We start from the raw sequence: 22982 nt of genomic DNA, 5'->3' as shown, positions 1-22982 counted from the left end.
ACGAGTTATCAGAACCCTCCAGCATAGGGCTAAACTAATACCAACAAGCATCGAAGGTAGAGAAAAGGAGTCAAAACATATCAGGAGAGCACTCACAAAATGTGGTTACCCTCAGTGGTTTTTTAACAAATGTCAAAAGGTACGAATAGGGAATGAAACTAACAATTCTGAAGATACTAAAAGGAGAGGAGTAGCAGTGCCTTACATTGCAGGAGTTTCTGGAAAAACTACAGAGTCCTATGGCAAGACAAAATTTCTACTTATTTCAAACCGATAAACACTTTAAGGCAAAAATTAGTGCATCCAAAAGATAGGCTGCCAAATGGAAAACAAAGGAATGTAGTTTATTGAATATGTTGTAAAAATGAAAATTGTAAAGAGCTATACATCGGGGAGACTAAACAAATTCTCAAAAAAAGACTTTACCAACATCACAGGGATAATACTAGTGGGCCTCGGCAGTACATATGCACCTAAAAGTTAGCAACCACTAATTTGACGACAATGAAGTTAAAATCTTAGCGGAAGAAAATCGATGGTTTGAAATGGAAGTAAAAGAAGCTGTTTTCATAAAACAGCAAAATCCTTGCCTTAATCGTAATGGTGGGGTGAGGTTCAATTTGGATCGTTCGTACAATACACTGTTTAGGCATCATAGGATTAGTCATGCTGATGAGGTGATACCATGGCCAATTGGGCAATCAGGAGAGTCGTCAGTCAGGAGGACAATAGAAGCTATCAGTGGAGCTGCAAGGATTAGTCCTCTGCTCCCCCCAACCTGAGAGCAGTGTCCGGCACCTCCATGTCTGGTCAGTAGGGATATATATATATATATATATATATATATATATATATATCTCATGCCGGGCGTCGGACGGACTCCACGCCACGATCAAGCTCTGCGCGTCACCTGCCTGGGGAGATCTGACAACGAACCTACTTACAAATAAAGAGAACCATCAAACTCTTTAAAACGTCTGACACCTTCAAAAAAGTACAGATGACGGCTGAAGAAACCTTTTCATCGATGGAGCACTCCTGTACGACTGAGAGCTTACACAGACATTTTTACAAAAATTTGAATAAACTACATCACTTTGGTTTTCATTTGGCAGCCTATCGTTTTTAGTAAATTTTAGTTCGCTGAAGAAGCCTCTTGGATGAGAAGCGAAACGTCCGGCAAATTCAAAGAACTACAGATGACTGCTGAAGAAACAATTTTCATGGATGGACCACTGCTGACCGACTGAGAGTTTACACAAACATACAGCACAGTTTAAATGTTTTTCATCTCAGCCTCAATGTAAACATGCATGCATTAAAAAAACACACATCTAAAAATTAATGCAGCAAAACTGAACGGCAAATAATAATAATAAATAAAGGCATAACTATTATATAAAAAAATAAAACAATTAATATCAGCAGACAACTGGGGGCCTACGCAACAGGATTAGGGACAATTAAGAGCAAGCAGCAACAACTATGGGCCTACGGAAAAGGATTACGGACAAAAATTAAAAAAAATACGAGCCTACGGAAGTGGATTACGGACAAAAATAAAAAAAAAACGGTGGTCGAACCGCCTTGTCTTTCTCAATTGGCTTTTCTGTTATATGGAAGCAGATTTGGGCATACATTATTAAAATTCCAAATTTGAGATGGTAGTTAGACGCTTCATAAATTTCTATTATTATTGCCTCTAATCCTCTTCCGTACTTCTTCCAGTCTTGTTGTTCGTTTGATTTTGATAAAGTTTTAACAAAAACCTCGCCATCATTCTCCCCCCTCTCGCATAAAAAACACCAATCTTCTGACTGCGCATGCGCAAAACTCGCTTTTCTTTGTGACGTTTCAATCTTTCGCCGGTCGCCCTGGCCATCAAAACAAGCATGTAACGTCACGGGTTTCTCTCGTCACCAGCCGCTCAGCTGTCCGACTCACGATGGCCACGTTGTGGAAGACGTTCACGTCGGAGACGCCGCGGCGAAGCGAAGCATAGTGGACGGCTAACGGCGACCCCGGGACGGCCCAATGCTAGCCTAATAGGCTTGCCGTGCTAAGTGACTTGATGGCATCTGCCGAAGATTAACTCGAGCACTTGGCCTCAAATGTCAACGCGGACTGAGATGCCAGTCTAAAGGAAAACAGGGCAACACTTAGAAAAAGCGGAGGTAACATGAAGACATCCAAAATTGGCACTTCCTCCTCACTGCTAAATGGGACCCAGAATGACGGTAAAGACACTCCGCTAGCTAGCCGTTCTTTGTGGCCAGCGTTGTTGTTGTTTAGGATATCATTTTATTTTGTTTAGGATACATTCTGTTTCATTTTTGTTGATGTTGGTTCAGGGTTGTACCTTAGCACCTACGACGCATGCGCAATCAGAGAATCGCTCCTTATTTTGACTGTTTTAGATGACGTCATCGCTGTGCGCTCTTCACACGTAGGCACAAGTGCAGTACAATACAATACATATTGATTGATATATCGATGAGAAGCTTTCTTCAGCCGTCATCTGTATAAATTTGAAAGTTTCTGACGTTTCGCCTCCTATCCAAGAGGCTTCGTCAGCGAACTAAAGTTCGGAACTAAAGTACAGATGACGGCTGAAGAAACCTTTTCATCGATGGACCAGTCCTGTACGACTGAGAGCTTACACAGACGTATTGATTGATATAGCGCTTTAACAACAGCTGTGAACAACAGTGAACAATGCAAATAGCGACGCAGGAACAAACTGAACGCACAATATCACCTCGTGCGCTTTCCTCGTACGCACTCGCTTGTTTGTTTGCCTTATTTCTGGAACGTGCGATAAATTTCACCAAACATCCATCTACTTCTTTTCCTTTTGGCTTTTCCCTTCAAGGGGTCGCCACAGCGAATCAGTGTCCTCCATCTTCAGAGGTTTGATTCGCATGTTTGTTTTGGCCAAGCTTCTCCATTTAAGTAGTAAAATAATCTGAAACATATTTACTTTGAAGGTTGATGTCATAGAATAAATGTGAAATGGTATTAACTGTTTTGTTGTTTCAGTCTGGAATACTTATACTTTAGGATAAGGAACTAATATATTTTACTCTTTTTTTTCAAGGGGTTCCTCGTGGCAGCATTCACAACGATGAATTGATTCCATCCAAATCAAACACGCTTAAAGGACAACCGACATCTCCGGACAAGTTGTGTCCATAATTTGTAAAATATTCTGCTGAATATTCAGGAAGTCTTGTTTTTGAGTTGGTGACGAGTCCGTACGTAACGTCACTAAAGGAACGCCCCTGACCGAAAAAAAAAAAAGACGCATTGAAGCCATTGTTTTGATTCTGCAACAATGCAAGACGTCTTGGTGTGATGTCACGAACTGGGGGCGGGACTTTCTGAAAATGCCCAATTCGCAGCTCATTTTTTTGCAGATTTTGGACACGCTAAGTCATTTTTATTGGTGTTTTGCATTTGAATAAAAATATCATACTGCGTGTTCTGGGTATTTTAGATGCTATAAAACGTTTTTCTGATGTCAGTTAAGAAACAAAAAAGTGACGTCGGTTGTCCTTCAAGTCATTTTTATTGGTGTTTTGCATTTAAATAAAAACATCATACTGCGTGTTTTGGGTATTTTAGATTCTATAAAACGTTTTTCTGATGTCAGTTAAGAAACAAAAAAGTGACGCCGGTTGTCCTTCAAGTCATTTTTATTGGTGTTTTGCATTTGAATAAAAATATCATACTGCGTGTTTTGGGTATTTTAGATGCTATAAAACGTTTTTCTGATGTCAGTTAAGAAACAAAAAAGTGACGCCGATTGTCCTTTAAGTCATTTTTATTGGTGTTTTGCATCTAAATAAACATATCATACTGCGTGTTTTGGGTATTTTAGATGCTATAAAACGTTTTTCTGATGTCAGTTAAGAAACAAAAAAGTGACGTCGGTTGTCCTTTAATGTGTCATGAACACAAACTGCTCACTGACCATTATTTTGTGGTGAACTTTTGTGCTTTTTTTATGTAGATCTTCAATCATTACTTTTGATGTAACCATGTTGCACAGGAGTAGCCTGGGCTGTGGCGGGACCATGAGTTTTTTTTTCCCCATATGCTCATCGATATGCTAGACCTTGTTGCCAAAGTTGGGAAATTACAACAGTGCCAGTGTGGATGATTGCATGCCATTTGTTTTTCAGATCGGCGGCAGAGGAAGATGGCCGACATCACCCACGCACTGCAGGCCAATCCGGCGGAGGTGGCGACCCTCAGAAGGATGGCCATCAGTGAGGGTGGCCTGCTGACAGACGAGATACGCTGTCAGGTGTGGCCACAACTCCTCAACGTCCCACCCAACATCCTGGAGCAGGAGCCAGGTAATGTCCGCTTTGCATCTTTGGGGGTTTCTAAAAGAGCATGCGAACAATCAATGGGGGAATTTTTATTTAATTTATTTTTAGTAGGTGAATTTGATCATTGTGAAAATGCCACGGTCAAAAATAGATGTGTCTGGTGGTGACATTAAACCCAATAAGCAGCTCTTTACTGCCACTCCTGTTTAAGTTTGACCGTCCAACTCCACATTGGACACAAACCAAGGAAATTCCACGTTGTGTATTTAAACAACCACATACCTTGACTTCATCTATGCCCATTTAGCTTAATGCTAACAAACCACCTACTTATGGGCCAAGGAATAGTTTTGATGTTGCGATTTAATACCCCTTCAAGCAACAGGTCAACAGATGGCATTTTCAAACAGATACAATTTATCGTTTGTGTATAGCAGCTACGTAACGTACGTGTACCATTTATCTCGTCATACCACCTAATGACACTTGTGCAACAATCAACAACAACCAACTGCTAACACAGTCGGAACAGCATCGTGCTTCTTGGTGGAAATGATGCAACATTTATGACTTCCTTCTACCGTGCAGAGATGGTGGAACGGGACAACAACAAGGACTACAACCAGGTACTACTGGATGTTCAACGCTCACTACGAAGGTTCCCTCCTGGCGAGTAACCCCACCCTAACACAAATGACTTGGTGACGTTCGCAGAGGTTAACCTAGGCACTACTTGTTTATGCACTCATCCAGATATGCCAGATAAACAGCGAGAGGGACTCCAAGAGGAGCTCATTGACATCATCCTCCGAGTCCTGAAGCGAAATCCTCAGTTGCACTACTACCAAGGTTACCACGACATCGTCGTCACCTTCCTCTTGGTCGTGGGCGAGCGCTTGGCCACGGCTCTTGTGGAAAAACTCTCCACGCATCACCTCAGGTGGCACAGCAACTCCGACTGATGTTGTCTATGTTCCTTTTGGGATGTTTTTTTTTTTTTTTTTTTTTTTTTTTTTTGGGGGGGGGGGGTCATGTTAAGTGTTGAAAAAATGCTATTACATGACAGACTTAATAAATGAAACAAATACCAAATATTGTGCAATTCGAGGATACATATCTGGGACAATAAGCCAAATACATTATTATAAAAAAAGAAAATATATTAAATGGAAAAAACATACATGAAGAACAGCAATTAGACAATACGTAAAAATACACTCATGGAAAAAATAGTAAATATTACACACAAAAAAAATCCAAATATAAAACCGCATAGGTATTTCCGACAGTTTGTTAAAAATAAGAGTGTGCTATTTATTGATGTATGTATTTATTTATTCCACATTTGTTTTAACCCTTCTGTTGTCCTTATTTTCTGTACACACCCTGTGTCCTTCAGGTCAAAATGACACATTGTCCGTAAACCCCCCAAATAAGCAGCTAAATTTTGCTTGAAGAAACAACTTGCCCCGCACCACAATATTTGATATAGTTCTCCTCCGTACTTTCTCCCCCCGTATTGATTGAGAAAAGAAAACATTTGTGCGCTGTTTTTTTTTTTTTTCAGATGTTTCTTTTTTTGCATTTCAATAATAAACGTTCTCTTTTTCCCTCCAATGAAGAATTTAGAACAACACAGAACAATACATTACAAGACAAAAATATGAAAAAAGTTAACTCCTACTCATTTTGTAAAAAAACGTTCTGACTTTAATTTCACCTTGATCTGCCTAATGGGTCATTTTGACCCAAATACAATATTTGCACTTTTTTTTGCACAGCTTCATTGGAAATTGGAACAAGAACGAAATTTCTATTTTCTAGGAAAAAGTCATAAAACTCCATGTAAAAAAATATATCAGTTAGGGTGTGTTAGGGGCATTTTTAATACATACATTGAGTCATTTTGACCCGAAGACCACACAAGGGTTAAGGCGCTTTCTTTTTGTGTTTTCCTGACCAGGGATTTCATGGATCCCACCATGGACAACACGAAACACATCCTCAACTACTTGATGCCTATCATCGAAAGGGTCAACCCCGAGGTGCACGATTTCATGCAACAGTAAGAGAAGCCTTATACTTTGACCAAAAAAAAGAAAATAAATAACAGGCAATGTTAATGAACATCACCACCGATTTCGGGAATTTTCAACATTAAACCACACACAATTTGTCACTTGTTTCAGCAAACAGGAAATTTCTCGCATTCTTGTCATAAATGATCCCGGAAAGACGCATATTGTTGCATTTACCAGGGCAGAGGTGGGCACCGTCTTCGCCCTCAGTTGGCTGATCACCTGGTTCGGCCACGTTCTGTCAGATTTCCGCCACGTGGTACGGTTGTACGACTTCTTCCTCGCCTGCCATCCACTGATGCCCATCTACTTCGCAGCTGTGGTGAGTCTGTTTTGCTAGCATAATTGAATAAAAACACTCACGTACAGTGATACCTCAGTTTACGAACGCTTTAGCTCACGAAATTTTCGCTTTACGAACACGATTCCTGAGAATATAATCTTGGCATACAAACTAGTTTTCGGCAGACAAACCAAACCACACAGTGCCACAGTGGCTGGCGGACTAGTTTTCCAAACCTCATTGAGTGCAGACATGGTTTGCTATAGAGTGGAGTACTTTTGCTCTTATGGGACCGAAAAAGACCCTACCACAGGCTCAGATGCATGCATAAAGCCAAAGAGGAGACAGAATAAAATTATGGTCGAGCAGAAGATCATCAACGACGAGGTGTGCGTTTGTGTGACCCAGTACCAGTATGCTAAGTCGACCATTGCTACATGTGACTAAGGGTGTTCCTGTGTTGTCTAAGCAACGGTCTCAGGCAATAGAACAGGTTGAAAAACCTGATTGAAATTTTGATTTACGAAAAGCAGTTAGCAGGGGACAGTGTGAATACGGATATTATCGCAGAGAAAGCACGGCAACTTCGCTCGGATATCAAGAGGCAACTACATCAACGACCATCACAAGGGTAAATAAAACCACTTTATTATATAGTACAGTTAATTTCTTTCATTACAATCCAATAGCACCTTTATTTTACATAAAATAAGGTTTATTTTGTGTATGTTTAAGGCTTATTTAGTAGGAAATTATGTTTTATGGTGACCTGGGAATGGATTATTATAATTTTTAATGGTTTCTTATGTGAAATAAATGTTTGGCAGACGAACTTTTCGCCTTACACACACACTTGCTCGGAACCAATTAAATTCGTAAGTTGAGGTATCACTGTACTGCCTGAAAACTCTCATTGAGAGATGGAAATTTCATAACTCGATTGAGTGTGACCACAACTGATCACGGTTATCGATATTATCACAATATTTAAAATAAATAAAGAAATAAAATGTGGGTAATGCCATTGATATTGGCAAGAGTCAAAGCACGGTTGCACAATGGAATGAGATGCATGGCCTTAAAGGACAACCGACGTCACTTTTTTGTTTCCTAACTGACATCAGAAAAACGTTTTATCGCATCTAAAATATCCAAAACACGCTATGATATTTTTAGTCAAATGCAAAACACCAATAAAAATGACTTAAAGTGTCTAAAAAGTTCAGTGATACCTCGGTTCTCGACCATAATTCGTTCCAGGACCCTGTTCGAAAAGCGATTTGTTCGGGGGGGGCTGCCTCTCCCGGCCATTCTCCACCTGCTGTCAATTCTCTAATCACGGACACGGGGCATTTATACGGTTCGCGATCACCTCGCCAATGCCGGATGATTGCCTCAACTCGCCACCGTACCTGGACTCTTCCTTCGATGCGTGGGTGTATCTAGTCCGAGGTATTTTCCCTGCGTCCCGTAAATTTGTGTCATCTTCCGGGATTTAGTAATTTTGCTCCTCGTGTGCCATTTGCTTTTTGGCGTAGTAAGCGGGTCGGATCAACCCCTGCCTTCTTACTCGCTGTGTTTTCTTTTATTTGTGAATAAACATCCTGCTTGGGTAGTACGTTTCTGCCGCCTGCTTTGGGATCCCAAACATTCCACTACGTTACGACGAGTCAGCTGCCGTCACTCTCGCTCGGAACGTGACAGCTACGGATGACTCGGCTACAGGATGTTCTTTTCTCTTAAAATATCTATACAATGACACTTGCTCTCACTCCCACAGCCACATCACTAGATTTCACAGCCTCCTTATTCTTTAATATCTTACTGATCGTAGATTTCGCCATGCTGTATTCCCTAGCCAGATCACACACCTCCTTCATATTTTGCAATTATTTCTTTCTTAAATGCAATAGTTGTACGCATTACTTTTCTTTTGTCTCTTTTAGCAGCACTTACTTTCTTTGGAGGCATGATTAGAGGCTAAAACTCTTCGTACACCTATATTAAACGTTAGAGCAAAACACAGCACGTCCGCAAGCGACAACAGTTGGTCACGGAGAGAGCGATACACCCGTACGCCGCTCAGCACCCCACCCTCGCGTACGCACTCACGCGACGTATTGGTGTACGAACATCGATTGGGGTTCGAACTACGAAGCAAGAATATCTCGAATATTTTGTTCGAACTCCGATTTGTTCAAACTGTGAGGCGTTCGAGAACCGAGGTACCACTGTACTTCAATTTGAAACCGGAAGTGGTCACTTTCAGAAGGTCCCGCCCCCATGTTCGTGGTGTCACGGCAATATGTCTTGCCTTGCTCGAGAATCAAAACAATGGCTTCAGATTCGGAGAATATGCTTTCCTGTTACTCATCCACTGTTACTATTTGAATATGATTCAAATAGTTCAGAAGAAGAAAGCATAAATGTTTGCAATCGATTAAATAATTTATTCAGTGTAATTTTGAGGCATCAGGGGTGGGAAATGTCGCACCCAAAAAAGGCAGAACATGGCGACAAAGCCCGTTTCCACAGGCTGATTAACTCCTTATATGGAGCTTTGTCGCCCTCTTCTTCCTCTTTGTGGTCCTACACGACGTTTTCAGACCAAAGTAGTACAGCAAAATGCATCGATGTGATGGAAGGACTGCAACAATGTCTCCTTTTTTCGGTCAGGGGCGTTCCTTCAGTGACGTAACATGCGGACTCGTCAGCAATTCAAAAACAAGACTTCCAGAATATTCAGCGCGAGTCTTAAAACGTAAAATATAGCTATATGCGGTGGAATCTTTGTAAAATACGCTCAGTACAAGTCATTTGAAGACATTTTACAAATTATGGACACAACTTGTCCGGAGACGTCGGTTGTCCTTTAACTCATATATAGCAACCAAAAATAGTGTATGATAGAAAAAAAAAATGGAATGAAAATAGATGTGATAAAATAAAAAAATACATACCAGTGACGTGCGGTGAGGTTCATGGCTGGTGAGGCACTGACGTCATCGATGACGTCACCGCTCGTCTCGACTTGAACGGTAAATGTGAAAATTCAGTGATTTTGAAAAAAATCCTAAAACGGTGAAGTTAAATGGACAAGAACTTTAAAGTACAAATCACTAAATACATCTAACTAATTTATTTTTTCATTTGATATTTCCACGACAGCTTTCTATGATGACAGGTGAAGCACTGCCTCACCTGCCTCCACTGACTGCACGTCACTGATACATACATACATACATACATACATACATGCATGCATGCATGCATACATGAACCGTTTTGAAAAACGAACATAAAAAAGTACTACATCGAACTAGATGATAATAGCTTCAGATTAAAACCGCTAAAATATAACGTGAAAAATACTAATAAAAACGTTGTTGTGGGATCCCGATTATTTTTGTAACTGCATTGCATGTGTCTCCGTATCAGATTGTACTTTACAGGGAAGAGGAGGTGCTAGAGTGCGAATGCGACATGGCGATGGTGCACCACCTGCTGTCACAGATTCCCCAAGATCTGCCCTACGAGACGCTCATCAGTCAAGCAGGAGACCTCTTTGTCCAGTTCCCTCCGTCCGAACTAGCCAGAGAAGCCGCCTCGCACGATTGGTACATGGCCTCCACACGACAGTACCAGAAATATCGGTCCGTGGTCACAAGTTAACGAAATGGGCCTAACATTGTAACCTTTCTTCCTCCCCCAAGCATGGCGACCACCACCTTCAAGGACTTTGACTTGGCCTCGACGCAGCAGCGGCCTGACTCGGTGCTCCGTCGCCGGCGGAGGCAATTGCAGCAGCAGCGGGAAGCCCGAGAGCGCTTGGCGGTGACACGACCATCCGTGACGCGCCGCTTTGTTCGTTTGGCGGTGATGGGCCTGACGGTGGCTTTAGGGGCGGCGGCGCTCGCTGTGGTCAACACCGCCCTGGAGTGGGCCCCCAAGCTGGACCTCTTTCCGTGAACCTCCTCTGAACACTCCCTCTCAAGTCACAAATGAAGGACCTCTTGAAAAACATGACAGTATTCCCCAGGCTGTTCGAGGGGAACAGGGACAGAGTCCTCCCACAAATGGCGAAAAATGGATGGCCCTCATGAAAAGGGGCTGTTGTTGGGGTAATTCCCACAGCTGTAATAGCGAATATTTGTCACAAGATGGCGGCAAAGCAATGTTTTTGTGGCAATGACACTCCTTGAGGCGTTTCAGAAAGCACAAAATACTTGTATACATTAGTTTTCAGGGGATAGAGTCCACAAAAAGCCCCCCCTCCATAGCCCCCCGTGGAATCATGTATACAGGATAGTGAAGTGAAGTACGCCAGAGCTAACAGTTTTGTTGTCGACTAAAAATGATTCAAAATAATGTCCATTGATCCCAATTAAGACACCTCAAGTGTGTATTACATTTTTAAAGTATTACAAAAAACCAAATGGAAGATTGTTATAATCCTCACCCATTCACCAATTTTACATAACGCCATAACAAAATGGCACTTGGATATATAAGTTCACTCCAATTTCCACTGCCTCTTTATTGTCTAGTTTGTTCCATCCAGTTGTACTTGTTACATTCCTCCAGGTTTTTGCAGATCATTTATTTTGAAATAGCGGACATGGTTTGGTGAAAAGCTGAACAGGTTTTCGAGCCACCGCAACACCTAACAACGCAATGCTTCAAAGAAGCAAAGACTGACTTAATACGGCATGTTAAAAATGTCATCAGCGAACAGTTCTCAAGCGTTAAAGAAATAACAATAAATCGCAAACAAAATACAAAACTACATTGCTTGCCAAGTTTCCACCATCATGACTGAGCCAAGTGACTGAAGGTAAAAAGGCAGACGGGTCGATAAAATCTGACTGTACGAAGCATAGAAGTGAATACAGTACGTCTGAAACTGTCTAAATCTATTTCCATGTGTGTGTGTTGACGAACAAGCACTTGTCGCCGCTGCTGTGAGGGGCACATTGTTTTCAACCTACAAATCAGACAGTGCTAACTTGAATTCGTTTTTTTTTTCACCTGATCATTTCCTACCGTTTTTCAAACTGGAAGCACTTCTCACTTTTAGAGATTAAGCACATAAGTCTTGCTTATTGGATCATACAAAGCTTCTGTTGAATGTGTACGCCACAAAACACCGGACAGCACATTTACCAAAAAAAATACATCTTTTTTTTCCTGGTGGTATTATATGCCACAATTTGGTTTTCCCATTCTGAATTATTTTCTGTTCATTCGTGTTGCACTACCTTTTTTGATTGACATTTTGTTTTAACAAATATATCCTACGTGTGGAACCTTGTACAAGACAATGTAAATAAACCACTTTATTGTTAAAGAATGTAGAATAACACTACGAGGCCAGGTCATGTGATAGGTGGACATTTTTGACATGGGACGTGGGGCCGTTGGGCAAAGTGTAGTGTTTCAATTTGTTTATTTTTGGATTTCATTAAATCATTAACTGTAATTCGGCCATGGACATGAATGGCCTACATACAAAAATTAGGTAAATATTTCATGAGCAAGCATCCGCTGTTATAGGAAGTCAAAGTGCTGGTGGTTATGTGCAATTTGCATCGTTGGCTGCATGGCGATCGCAAAAGTACAAATTCATCAGTGGCAGTTCATGCAGTTGGGATGACACGACCGGTTATCTCCTCTGCCCTGTTGATTTTAAAAGATGACAATAAAGTACACCCACATTGACATTCTTTTCACAGTGCGTGACGTGCTCTTACGGCGGGCCCCCAGCGAGCTTGTTTGGTCACCCAGCAAATTTCCGTCATGCACACAGAGCAGCGTAGCCAGTCACAGCCATCTTTTTTTTGGATAGTGATGTTGCACTTCGGACAATTCATGGCTTTGCCGGTGCGGCGCATACCCTTTGAAAAGAGGCGCAAAAAAATGAAGGTATGTGTGAACTGTCAATCAACTGAATACATCCAGTTTTCTCCTCGGTCGGTTTGCGGCCATTGAAGCCAGAGTGCTCGGAAAAGCCCGCTAAAACACTGAGAGAACTCCCAAATCCTCCATTGCGTTGCCCATCACTTGAACCGGGCGACGTATTGTCAGCACAGTCATACTTGACTATCCCTATTTTTTTCTTAGCTCCAGCATCGAGGAAACGGTTTCTTCAGCTGTCATCTGTACTTCCTTCTTCAAAGAAATACAGATGATGGCTGAAAAAAAACTTTTCTTTGATGGACCACTCTTGTACGACTGAGAGCAGACGCAGACTTACCTCCAGCAGCAATTGGGTCTGCTGCACCGTGTGGTCTTTTTCTGCTCGGGCGCGCAGGTCATCTTGATACTCTTGACAATTCATGTCCTTGTGAATGGCCTACAGTACAAACCAATAAAAATGTGTATTTGTATCATTCATGTCATTATTTTATACAAAGGCAGCTTAAAAACAACCCACGCTCCACCACCGCCACTACAAAAAAAAAATCACACACACACACACATATATATATATATATATATATATATACACACATACAGTAAAGTCTCGTTATATCGATATTCTAGGGAGTCCGAAAAATATCGATATAACCGGGACTATCGATATATCCGACCCTGTGCGCATGTAATTTTGTCCGTGCGTGCATAGAAATAGTATCGATATAACCGGGACTATCGATATATTCGATATATATATATATATATATATATATATTGATAATAAATGGAATGACATGCCGGCTCAGACGTCGCCCGGCCAAACAAGGTCTGCGTCGGGTGCTGGGGAACCAGAGCACCTTGATGAAAAATGGGCTACTGGAACAAAGCGGAGATGGACGAGGTGCGATAACATAGCTCTGTTGGAATGCTACTACTCAAGCAACCCTAGTCAGAGGGGTTACATGTGGAGAATGGGGGCTGAATGGTTACTTCGAAACCCACAGTCACAGTTGACCACGAAACAACTAGTCGCTCAGTGTTCCAATATCAACAAACGGCAATTGCTATCACAACTTGAGATTGATGAGGTACAACACAAATTCCGAGGCGAAGGGCCCCAGGCTGCCACTGAGCGAGGCAGCAACTGACCTGAGAGATAAGATCATGGCAAGAATGAAAAAAACTGGGCAACTAAGAAACCGATTACAACGGCTCTGTGAAGTACCACCTGAAAGTCTCATGGAAACTGTGAATGCAGCACTGAGAACGATCCCGACCGGAACGATCACGGAAACCAATGAGCTGATATACGCCTCAGCATCATTGAATCTAGAGATGCTTGGCTACAAGAGCAACCATGAGAGCCACAAGATTCATTACCCACCATGGAAAAGACGGTTGGAGGCTAAGATCAAAGCGGCTCGGAAAGATGTGAGTAAATTGACGGAGACCCAGAGAGGTGTGAATAAAAGGCCAATACCCAAGAGGTACATGCAGATAACCATACCTGAAGCACTCGAAACTGCCAAACAAAGGCTCCAGGCCTTGTCCAGTCGCCTAAAGAGGTACACGAAAGAGAATGAGGCCAGAAGAATAAACAGGCTATTCGCAACACAACCTGCGAAAGTGTACGCTCAGTGGCAGGGTTCTAACAGCAGAGCAGACCCTCCAAGGCTGGAAACTGAAAGATACTGGAAAGGAGGTCGCACATAACAGCAGTGCACAATGGCTGGTGACTCTGAAAGAGGAGCACAGCAACCTCCCTGAACAGAACCCAGTTACCATCACAGCGGCAGATATACAAGAAAGAGTCTCAGGTATGAAAAACTGGACGGCACCAGGCCCGGATATGGTCCACACCTACTGGCTAAAGAAACTCACAGCTCTCCACGAGCGCCTAGCAGCACAAATGAACCAGTTGCTGATGGATGGGACTCACCCAGGATGGCTAACCAAAGGGCGAACAATCCTGATCATGAAGGATTCCTCAAAGGGTGCAGTTCCTTCCAACTATCGGCCAATAACCTGTCTCTCCACAACATGGAAGCTCATGTCAGGCATCATTGCGGCTAAGATAAGTGGACACGTGGATCAATACATGAGCAAAGCACAGAAAGGCATTAGTAGAGATACTAGAGGTGCCAAACATCAGCTGCTGGTTGACAGAACAGTCACACAAGACTGCAGGTCCCGACATACCAACCTGTGCACAGCCTGGATTGATTACAAGAAAGCATATGACTCGATGCCACACACATGGATCAATGAATGCTTGGAGTTGTATAAGGTCAACAGGACCCTGAGAGCCTTCGTTGCTAACTCGATGAGGATGTGGAAAACCACACTTGAAGCCAATGGCAAGCCACTAACGCAAGTGTCCATCAAATGTGGCATACACCAAGGTGATGCACTCTCCCCGCTGCTGTTCTGCATAGGACTGAACCCCCTCAGCCAGATAATCGCCAAGACAGGCTATGGATACCGCCTCAGAAATGGAGCTATGGTCAGTCACCTCCTCTACATGGATGACATAAAGCTGTATGCTAAGAGCGAAAGGGACATAGACTCCCTGATCCACACAACCAGGATCTACAGCAGTGATATCGGAATGTCATTCGGGCTGGAGAAATGTAGTCGGATGGTGACTAAAAGGGGCAAGGTAGTCCACACTGAAGGGGTCTCACTGCCTGAAGGAACAATAGCAGACATTGAAAACAGCTACAAGTACCTTGGTATACCACAGGCCAATGGCAACCTCGAATTAGCAACAAGGAAAGCGGCTACGACCAAATACCTCCAGCGGGTGAGGCAAGTCCTCAGAAGCCAGCTCAATGGCAAGAACAAGACCCGGGCAATAAACAGCTATGCCCTGCCAGTGATCAGATACCCTGCAGGAATAATAAGGTGGCCAAAGGAAGAGATTCAGACCACGGACGTTAAGACCCGAAAACTCCTCACCATGCACGGAGGGTTCCATCCCAAGTCGAGCACCCTGAGACTGTACACAAGCCGTAAGGAAGGAGGCCGGGGACTAGTGAGTGTGAGAGCCACTGTCCAGGATGAAACATCCAAGCTCCATGAATACATCAAAGAGAAGGCTCCAACGGATGATGTACTCAAACAATGTCTCAGACAATGGGGAACAGAGGATGAGGTGCTGGAAGAGGGACAATCATGGGAGGAAAAGCCCTTACACGGGATGTACCACCGAACCATAACAGAAGTGGCTGATCTCAAGAAGTCCTATCAGTGGCTTGAGAGGGCTGACCTAAAGGACAGCAGTGAGGCACTCATCCGGCACTCATGTATATATGTATATATGTATATATATATATTTTTTCCTACGTAATTATGCCCCCACTCCAAAAAAACATCAATAAACAAAAATGTATAGATGCATTTTTTAAATAATTATGCCCCCACTAAAAAAATCTCTCATCTCATCTCATTTTCCGTACCGCTTATTCCTCATTAGGGTCGCGGGGGTTGCTGGAGTCTATCTCAGCTGTCTTCGGGCATGAGGCGGGGGACACCCCGAATTGGTTGCCAGCCAATCGCAGGGCACACAAAGACATACAACAGTCACTCTCACACTCACTAAAAAAATGTCAACAAACAAAAATGTATATACTGTATGTTATATTTACGTCATCACCCCCCCCCCCCCCCCCCCCAAAAAAAAAAAAAAAAAAAGCCAACGTGAAACATCTACCTTGCAGAGAAGGCAGTTGACTTGTTGGCAGAGTTGACACTGAAAATGGTTGACTTCGTCCTCATAGATGCACCTATGAGAAGACATTTAAGCATGTATTCCTTTTTACGGACATCCATCTTAAAAGAGGGACAAAAGTGGCATTCTGATAAATATTGCATTTGTGTCATAAGATCAAAGTCAGAAATTGGGTGGATTGGGACGTTGGCATGCCTCAAACTGAACAGTGCTCAATGCGAAATTCTTGAGAAGCCAATGTTGGGGTATCCAACAGGCTCCAAAAATATGTTGTGGCAACATACGCTATGAAAAGCATTTGCAAGCGGTTTACGTACCAGCCTCGACAGTTGGGGGTACGGCAGTGGAAGGTGTGGTTGAGGCGACTTTCGGCGACACTTAAACGTTGTTCCAGAAAATGCTCGTATTCCTGTGCTGTAAGCAGCTGCAATGGGAGCGGAGCATGAAAAAAGAGACGGAATATTTAATACCTTAGATCGACAGCAAGGATGTCAAAGTCAGTTTTTGCCACGGGCCACATTGTCGTGACGGTTTCCTCTTGGGGGCCGTCATGAATTGAGGGAAGCCATTAGAATGTTTTATACCCTCCGCATATTAAATCTAGAGTGCACAACAAATTAAAGAATATCTTGTTTTCAAATTTGAAGTAAAAAATAATGACTGTTATTGTGTTTTACATGCGACAATTTGAAAGTTTGGTTGGAACTTTTGCAAGCATTGTGGAATTTTCATTTGCTTCCACGGGCCGAATAAAAGGCCAAATAAAATGATGTGGCAGACCAGATTTGGCCCCTGGGCCTTGACTTTGACACCTGTGAACTACAGTAATTGCAAATATAGTCGTGATATTTCAAATACCATATTTTCCGCACTATGAGATGAGGCACACCTAAACACCATCTTTTTTTAATAAGCAGATCGTGCACTTAACTCATTCACTGCGAGATGATGTGCACATATATGTCCAATCCAATGCCAGGGTTTTTGTCATTTTCACTCAAATTGCAGGACCCACGGAATATTGAGTTTAAGGACTACATAAACATTCAATGCAGAGTAAAAAAAACCCAAGACTCTCCTCTTTCATTAAAAAAAATACATACATAAAATAGTTAATTTGTCAGTTACTGTGTATGTGATGGTGATGGATCTGAAGTGATCTGAGCTTGAAGTGGGGGCGGCTGTACAAAAGGCAAATGCTTCCCCCTCGTGGGAGGTAAAAACATTGCCAAAGGACTGACCAGCGCTTTATAGGCAACCCCGCAAGAAAAGTCAAAACCTGAACAAATTCGGGAATAGCCAGTTGAACAAGGTTGCTTATACCGTGAATATGAACATTAATGCTTGAACCAGGTTCACACTGACCGCTTTGATCTCTCGATCCACGAGCTTCATATCGCACTGCTCGGGACAGGACACCTCAGCCTCCGGACAGGTCATGATGGACGCTCGCAAACATTCCCTGCGAGAGACAAAGTCATGATGGAAACGCGCAAGCCCAAAAATAACGGGGAGGGGTGGAGGAGAGTGCTTTGCGGAGGTTCCGTCCTGAGTCCAACCTGCAGAAGGCGTGAAGGCACTCCCGGAGAACCACACCCTCGCTCGGCTCCAGCGCTGTGAAGCAAATGGGACAGGTGGTCTCTGAGGTGGTGGGAATGAGACTAAGGTTGTCAGTCTCCACCAAGTTCAAATAATTGTTATGCCTCTCCAACAGCTGAACCTTAGGGGTGAGAGAAAGAAGCATGGTTTTTGATAAACAAAGCTGTTGATGGAATCCATTTCCGAGAGGCTCTGTATCGAGCCCCCTCTAAATTTTTTCGGGGGGAGGAAAGAGACAGCGACACGGATTACCTGTTGAAAAATAAACGTGGCCATCTTTTCCTTCTCAATCCGCAAAGCCTCGTCACCAACTGGCGAGTGGCCTTCCGGGACCTGGTAATCCTCCGGCCTCTCCTCGTCGCACATGTGACATCCGGGACGAGTTGGTTCGTTGACGAACGTACAACGGGGGCACTCCCAACCGTGCTGAGAAGGCTGTGTCTCAATTTCGGGGGACGAAACGCTCACCCGAGGGATGCCAGGTCTTTCTTGAGGTGGTGGTGGAGGAATCGCTTCAATCGCCTCTGTCGATTCCACGATGCCTGAAAAAAATTTCCGAATGTTTTTCTCACTTCTACTCATTCTTATGCAATTCGTGGAATTCAGTGGCCGGCCGTGCATGTCAACCGTAGGCCTTCAGTAGTGGTACGTCTGAATTAATGCACAGCTGCAGGTGTGGTGTGATTTACTACATGTCCACTACAGGAAGCCGTTGGCCAGGAAATAACTTGTGACTTGAAGAAACAGGAGAAATACTGTCCTGAAACTGTTCGAATTCCTACTATGAACGTGTGGCTTTATAACCTCATAAAAGTTTATTATTTGCTATTTTTGCTAGGTTCGGAGCTGACTGTGGCACTATGTAACTGTCGTGACTTGGAATTTATGTGGGACAGAAGATGTGAGACAATCTCTTTTCGTTAATGGATGCTACAGCTGCGTGTTGGCTTTCAACATTTAGCTTGTAGTTGTGTTGCTTTGTGTAAGCGGGTTCGGTAAATGATACAACTTCTGGATAGAGTTGAGGTTCTTTATTAGGACTGTCGTCTTGGTTGGAGGGAGAAGGCAATTGACATGTGTGCCTCTCGTAGGCTCTCATCAGACTGACTTGCAGCAGCGCACATGCTCCTTTGGTCTATAGCCAGGCGTCACTAGTCAGCCTTCCTCATTCTAATGCAGACAGTGAGAGGGTGTTCAGCCATGTAAGAAAAATACATAGAGTATAGAAAGACAATGGGAACGCAACGGACGCTAGCTAAACTAAAAGCTATGATGGACAGCCCCCCCCCACCCCTCCTGCCCACCCTGACAGCACTGGGTAGCTCCTTCAGCCAGAGACTGTTACACCCACGCTGCAAGAAGGAGAGGTATCACCGTTCGCTCCTACCGACTGCTGTCAGGCTTCGCAATTCTCAATAATCACATGTGAAAAAAAAACTGGACACTTGACACTTGTACTGTAAATATGGGTTGATGCGATACATCTACATATACGTACGTATCAATATGACTTTCTTGATACTTGCACTATGTAGATTTTTTTATGAAACGGTTTTGCACATTTACAGTAAACAGTTGACATTTTTATTTTACTATACTTAGAATATCTTGTTTTCTATCCTTTGACCCCCCAACCCCCTTTCCCATTGCTGTGGACTGCAAATCTCCCCATTGTGGGACGGATAAAGGTTTTCTGATTCTGATACATCATTGTTGCAGATGAAGCTAAATTGTGACAGTGTGTGCTACAGAGTAAAAGCATCTATCGAACAGATGAAGTCTGCTAAATCCTGCACTGCTGCATATAATAAGCAACACTAAATTTACCGCATGTGGGGAGAGCACTAAGAAAAAAAAATAATTGCTTGTGGTATGTATTAAGTAAATAGAATAATTTAAACAAATTACCTTTGTTTTTATTCTATCTCTGGTTTTATTCTTGCTGTAAGTAAATAATTATGTGTCCGGTTGTGTTTGTAAGGTTTATTATCGCTTAATAAGGGGAATTGCAATCATTAATAAGGGGAGCACAAGTAATAGTCGATCTTCTTCTTTTCCTTTCGGCTTTTCCCTTCAAGGGGTCGCCACAGCAAATCAGTGTCCTCCATCTTTAGAAGTTTGATCCGCAGGTTTGTTTTGGCCAAGCTTTTACGTCAGATGCCCTTCCTGACACAACCCTCTTAGTCGATCATATGTATATATTTCTTTCGCTGCGTACGGTCGATTATGAAAGGATAATATGCGCATGCGCGGTAAACTGCATTTCCGCTTGTCTTAGCGTTTATTTTTTCAGCATTTCAAATAATGTACGCCGTACTACAACTTTTATATGGGAATTGTAATCATTTATAAGGGCAGCTATTAGCCAAGGTTGACAGGTATGATTATTTGCTATTTTTGCTAGCTTCAAAGCTGTCTGTGGAACTATATAACCATCGCGGCTTGTAATTTAAGCGGATTTATGTGGGACAGGAGATGTGAGACAATCTCTTTTCGTCAATGGATGCGATAGCTGTGTGGTGGCTTTCAACATGTAGCTTGTAGTATACGTGCATATTCCACCATGATGTCCCTGATCCTCTGCTGAAAAGGACGCTTTGATCCTCTCTTCTTTCATCTAGAATTGCTTCATGTCACAAAGAGGGTACAGAAAGTGCTGAAGAATGAATGCCTGTGTCTTGGTGTTGTCATATTATTTGTTATTTTGTTTTTTTTTTGGTTCTTTTTACTTTGTTACTTCTGGGTTGAGTGAACGCTGGTGCGGGAAGCTGAAAAACAATTTGGAATTATTTCAGAAGAATTCATGGACAAAATATAATTAAAATTAAAAATTAAAATCTCTGATTAAAATATTTTTAGGCCAGCAGAGAACTGGCGTAATTCCACGACTGGTGGAATTACGCCAAGAGTAATATTGCGTCTCCAAGAAAGTACCGCTGTCTTATTCAGAAAAAAATTATTAGACTATTGTCCATACTTTTAGGCGTGACTGGTTCCGCACCTCAAAATGGTGCTTGCTGATATCAACCCAAGTGTTTTTTTATTTGTGGTGAGTTCGGATGAGGGCAAATGTCAATCCGGGGTGTGTTGTTATGAGTGGTAAACTGACACTGATTAGCGATCATGTACTCTGCAAGTGTGACTCGATGTGCGTCAAGACGTGGTTTTTTTTTTACGCATGTGTTGATGACCATTTTGTGTTTGGTAGCCTTTTACTGAGCGAGTTGCTTGTTCTGTAGCCAGAAAGGGACATAAGTCTTCTTGTGCCGGTCCCAAGCCCGGATAAATACATAGGGTTGTGTCAGGAAGGGCATTCGACGTAAAAGCTTGGCCAAAACAAACATGCGTATCATACCCCTGAAGATGGAGGTGACTGATTTGCTGTGGCGACCCCTTGAAGGGAAAAGCCGAAAGGAAAAGAAGAAGAAGATGGTCCTATGTCCGCTATACTCGCCTTCAGTTAGTTGCGTATCTTCGCTCAGATGAGGGGTCTGGCCCGACAGGATGAACAGGAAAGCCCAGTCGCCATCATGGCGGATGCCGTGACTGTGTAGCGTCTCATGGTCGCATGCCAGGCGCTTGCCAATCACCCAGCGCTGTAGCGCCGTAGGGAAGCCAAATTTTTGGTTGATCTGGGACAGAAAATGAAATTGCTTATTGGCACGTTCACGAACATATGACTTATTTACGACGGATTTCGTGCTGCCAAAAAGTTTTTGTCTTTCTGTATTTCACAGATTATGTCAGGGGTGTTCAAACTTTTTGGCGTGTTAAAATGGTGGATGTTCTTTACATAAAACAGCAATTAATTTTTCTATATTTCAGCAAGACATTCTGTGTTTCACTTTTGCTTTGTTATTTTCATTTCAGGTATCTTCATGTGTTTTGGTTCATTTGAAACATGCATATCAAAATTTAATTGACATTGAAAATTGAAATGGATTATTCACTTAACTATACTTTTTTCACATTTTAATTAGCTATTTTAACAGTTCAACAGAAGTAAATGTTATTTTGTTGATTGTCACCATTTTTTATTTATTTTATTAATTTAGAAAATCTACATTTTTGGAAGAAAAAAAATATATATATATATATACCGTAAAGTCTCGTTATATCGATATTCTCGGGAGTGGGAAAAAATGTCGATATAACCGGACTATCAATATATCCGATCCTGCGGCATGTAAATTTTCTCCTTGCGTTCACAGAAATAGTATCGTAATAAGCAGTACTATCGATATAACCGATATTGATATAACGAGACTTTACTGTATATAAAAAAATGGGTGGTGTCTGTCCCCCATTTTTTAGCTCGGGTCATCTACCAGAGGCCAGGAAGCTTGAGGGTTCTGCGCAGTATCCGTGCTGTCCCCAGTGTATTACACTTTTCTGGACCGAGATATCCGATGTTGTTCCCGGGATCTGTTGCAACCACTCGTCGAGTTTGGGGGTCACTGCCCCGAGTGCTCCGACCACCACAGGAACGCCTGTCACCTTTACCTTCCAGGCTCTCTCCAGCTCCTCTCTGAGCCCTTAGTATTTCTCGATTTTCTCATGTTCCTTCTTTCTGATGTTTCCATCACTCGGGACCGCTACATCCACGACAACGGCTTTCCTTTCCCCTTTATCTACGACCACGATAACTGGTTGTTTGGCCATTACCATCTTTTATATATATATATATACAGTAAAGTCTCGTTATATCGATATTCAAGGGAGTCCGAAAAAATATCGATATAACCGGGACTATCGATATATCCGACCCTGTTTGCATGTAATTTTCTCCGTGCGTGCATAGAAATAGTATCGATATAACCGGGACTATCGATATATCCGATATCGATGTAACGAGACTTTACTGTATATATATATATATATATATATATATTGTGATGTCACGAGAGGCTGTGTCCTGGAGGGCAAATACATCCCCCTAAGATGGCTCCACCCAGAGAGAGTCTTGGCCCCATCTGGTGGGAGGCAGCAATTAAAACCACACACCTGCAGCTGATAAGGGCTTGATTGGCAAGCAAGGC

At 42.6% G+C, this 22982-nt stretch overlaps 3 protein-coding genes across 5 annotated transcripts in view; 2 read left to right on the top strand and 1 right to left on the bottom strand.

Moving 5' to 3' along the window:
* The first annotated feature begins 1842 nt into the window (after window positions 1-1842).
* Window positions 1843-10667, top strand: tbc1d20 (TBC1 domain family, member 20). Its single transcript, XM_089010689.1, has 8 exons — window positions 1843-2237; window positions 4185-4361; window positions 4926-5006; window positions 5091-5277; window positions 6301-6402; window positions 6596-6737; window positions 10137-10315; window positions 10412-10667. The coding sequence occupies exons 1-8, from the start codon at window positions 2180-2182 to the stop codon at window positions 10665-10667; spliced, it is 1182 nt and encodes a 393-aa protein (XP_088866815.1). The 5' UTR covers window positions 1843-2179.
* A 1625-nt stretch (window positions 10668-12292) lies between these two features.
* The window catches only part of rbck1 (RanBP-type and C3HC4-type zinc finger containing 1), a 13915-nt gene continuing 3225 nt past the window's right edge, over window positions 12293-22982 (bottom strand). For 2 of the 3 annotated variants that reach the window (XM_089010687.1, XM_089010688.1), the window contains 9 exons: window positions 21398-21575; window positions 18196-18485; window positions 17904-18064; window positions 17710-17806; window positions 16662-16768; window positions 16327-16399; window positions 12952-13050; window positions 12449-12592; window positions 12293-12374 (listed from right to left, as the gene is read on the bottom strand). In XM_089010687.1, coding sequence (XP_088866813.1) covers window positions 12324-12374; window positions 12449-12592; window positions 12952-13050; window positions 16327-16399; window positions 16662-16768; window positions 17710-17806; window positions 17904-18064; window positions 18196-18485; window positions 21398-21575 — 1200 coding nt within the window. In that variant the 3' untranslated portion in view covers window positions 12293-12323. Of the gene's footprint in view, window positions 12375-12448; window positions 12593-12951; window positions 13051-16072; window positions 16212-16326; window positions 16400-16661; window positions 16769-17709; window positions 17807-17903; window positions 18065-18195; window positions 18486-21397; window positions 21576-22982 lie in introns of those variants that run through there. The other variant, XR_016116685.1, reaches the window with a different exon arrangement.
* LOC148890738 (uncharacterized) lies at window positions 15220-16013 on the top strand. Its single transcript, XM_089011076.1, has one exon. It carries the CDS (start codon window positions 15223-15225, stop codon window positions 15961-15963), a length of 741 nt encoding a protein of 246 aa, XP_088867202.1. The 5' UTR covers window positions 15220-15222; the 3' UTR covers window positions 15964-16013.

Source organism: Hippocampus bargibanti, linkage group LG12 (assembly GCF_051943395.1).
Source record: "Hippocampus bargibanti isolate YZ-2025 linkage group LG12, ASM5194339v1, whole genome shotgun sequence".
In the NCBI taxonomy this organism is placed as follows: Eukaryota; Metazoa; Chordata; class Actinopteri; order Syngnathiformes; family Syngnathidae; genus Hippocampus; species Hippocampus bargibanti.
The sequence above is the reverse complement of the archived record's forward strand: the minus strand, read 5'-3'. Positions and strand labels throughout refer to the sequence as shown.

Excerpts from the sequence above, each read along its gene's own strand:
- tbc1d20 (XM_089010689.1), top strand. The coding sequence starts at position 2,180 with ATGAAGACATCCAAAATTGGCACTTCCTCCTCACTGCTAAATGGGACC. Across the intron at positions 4,362-4,925 it reads CATCCTGGAGCAGGAGCCAG|AGATGGTGGAACGGGACAAC; the intron begins GTAATGTCCGCT and ends TCTACCGTGCAG. Across the intron at positions 6,738-10,136 it reads CCATCTACTTCGCAGCTGTG|ATTGTACTTTACAGGGAAGA; the intron begins GTGAGTCTGTTT and ends TCTCCGTATCAG.
- LOC148890738 (XM_089011076.1), top strand. The coding sequence starts at position 15,223 with ATGTCATTCGGGCTGGAGAAATGTAGTCGGATGGTGACTAAAAGGGGC.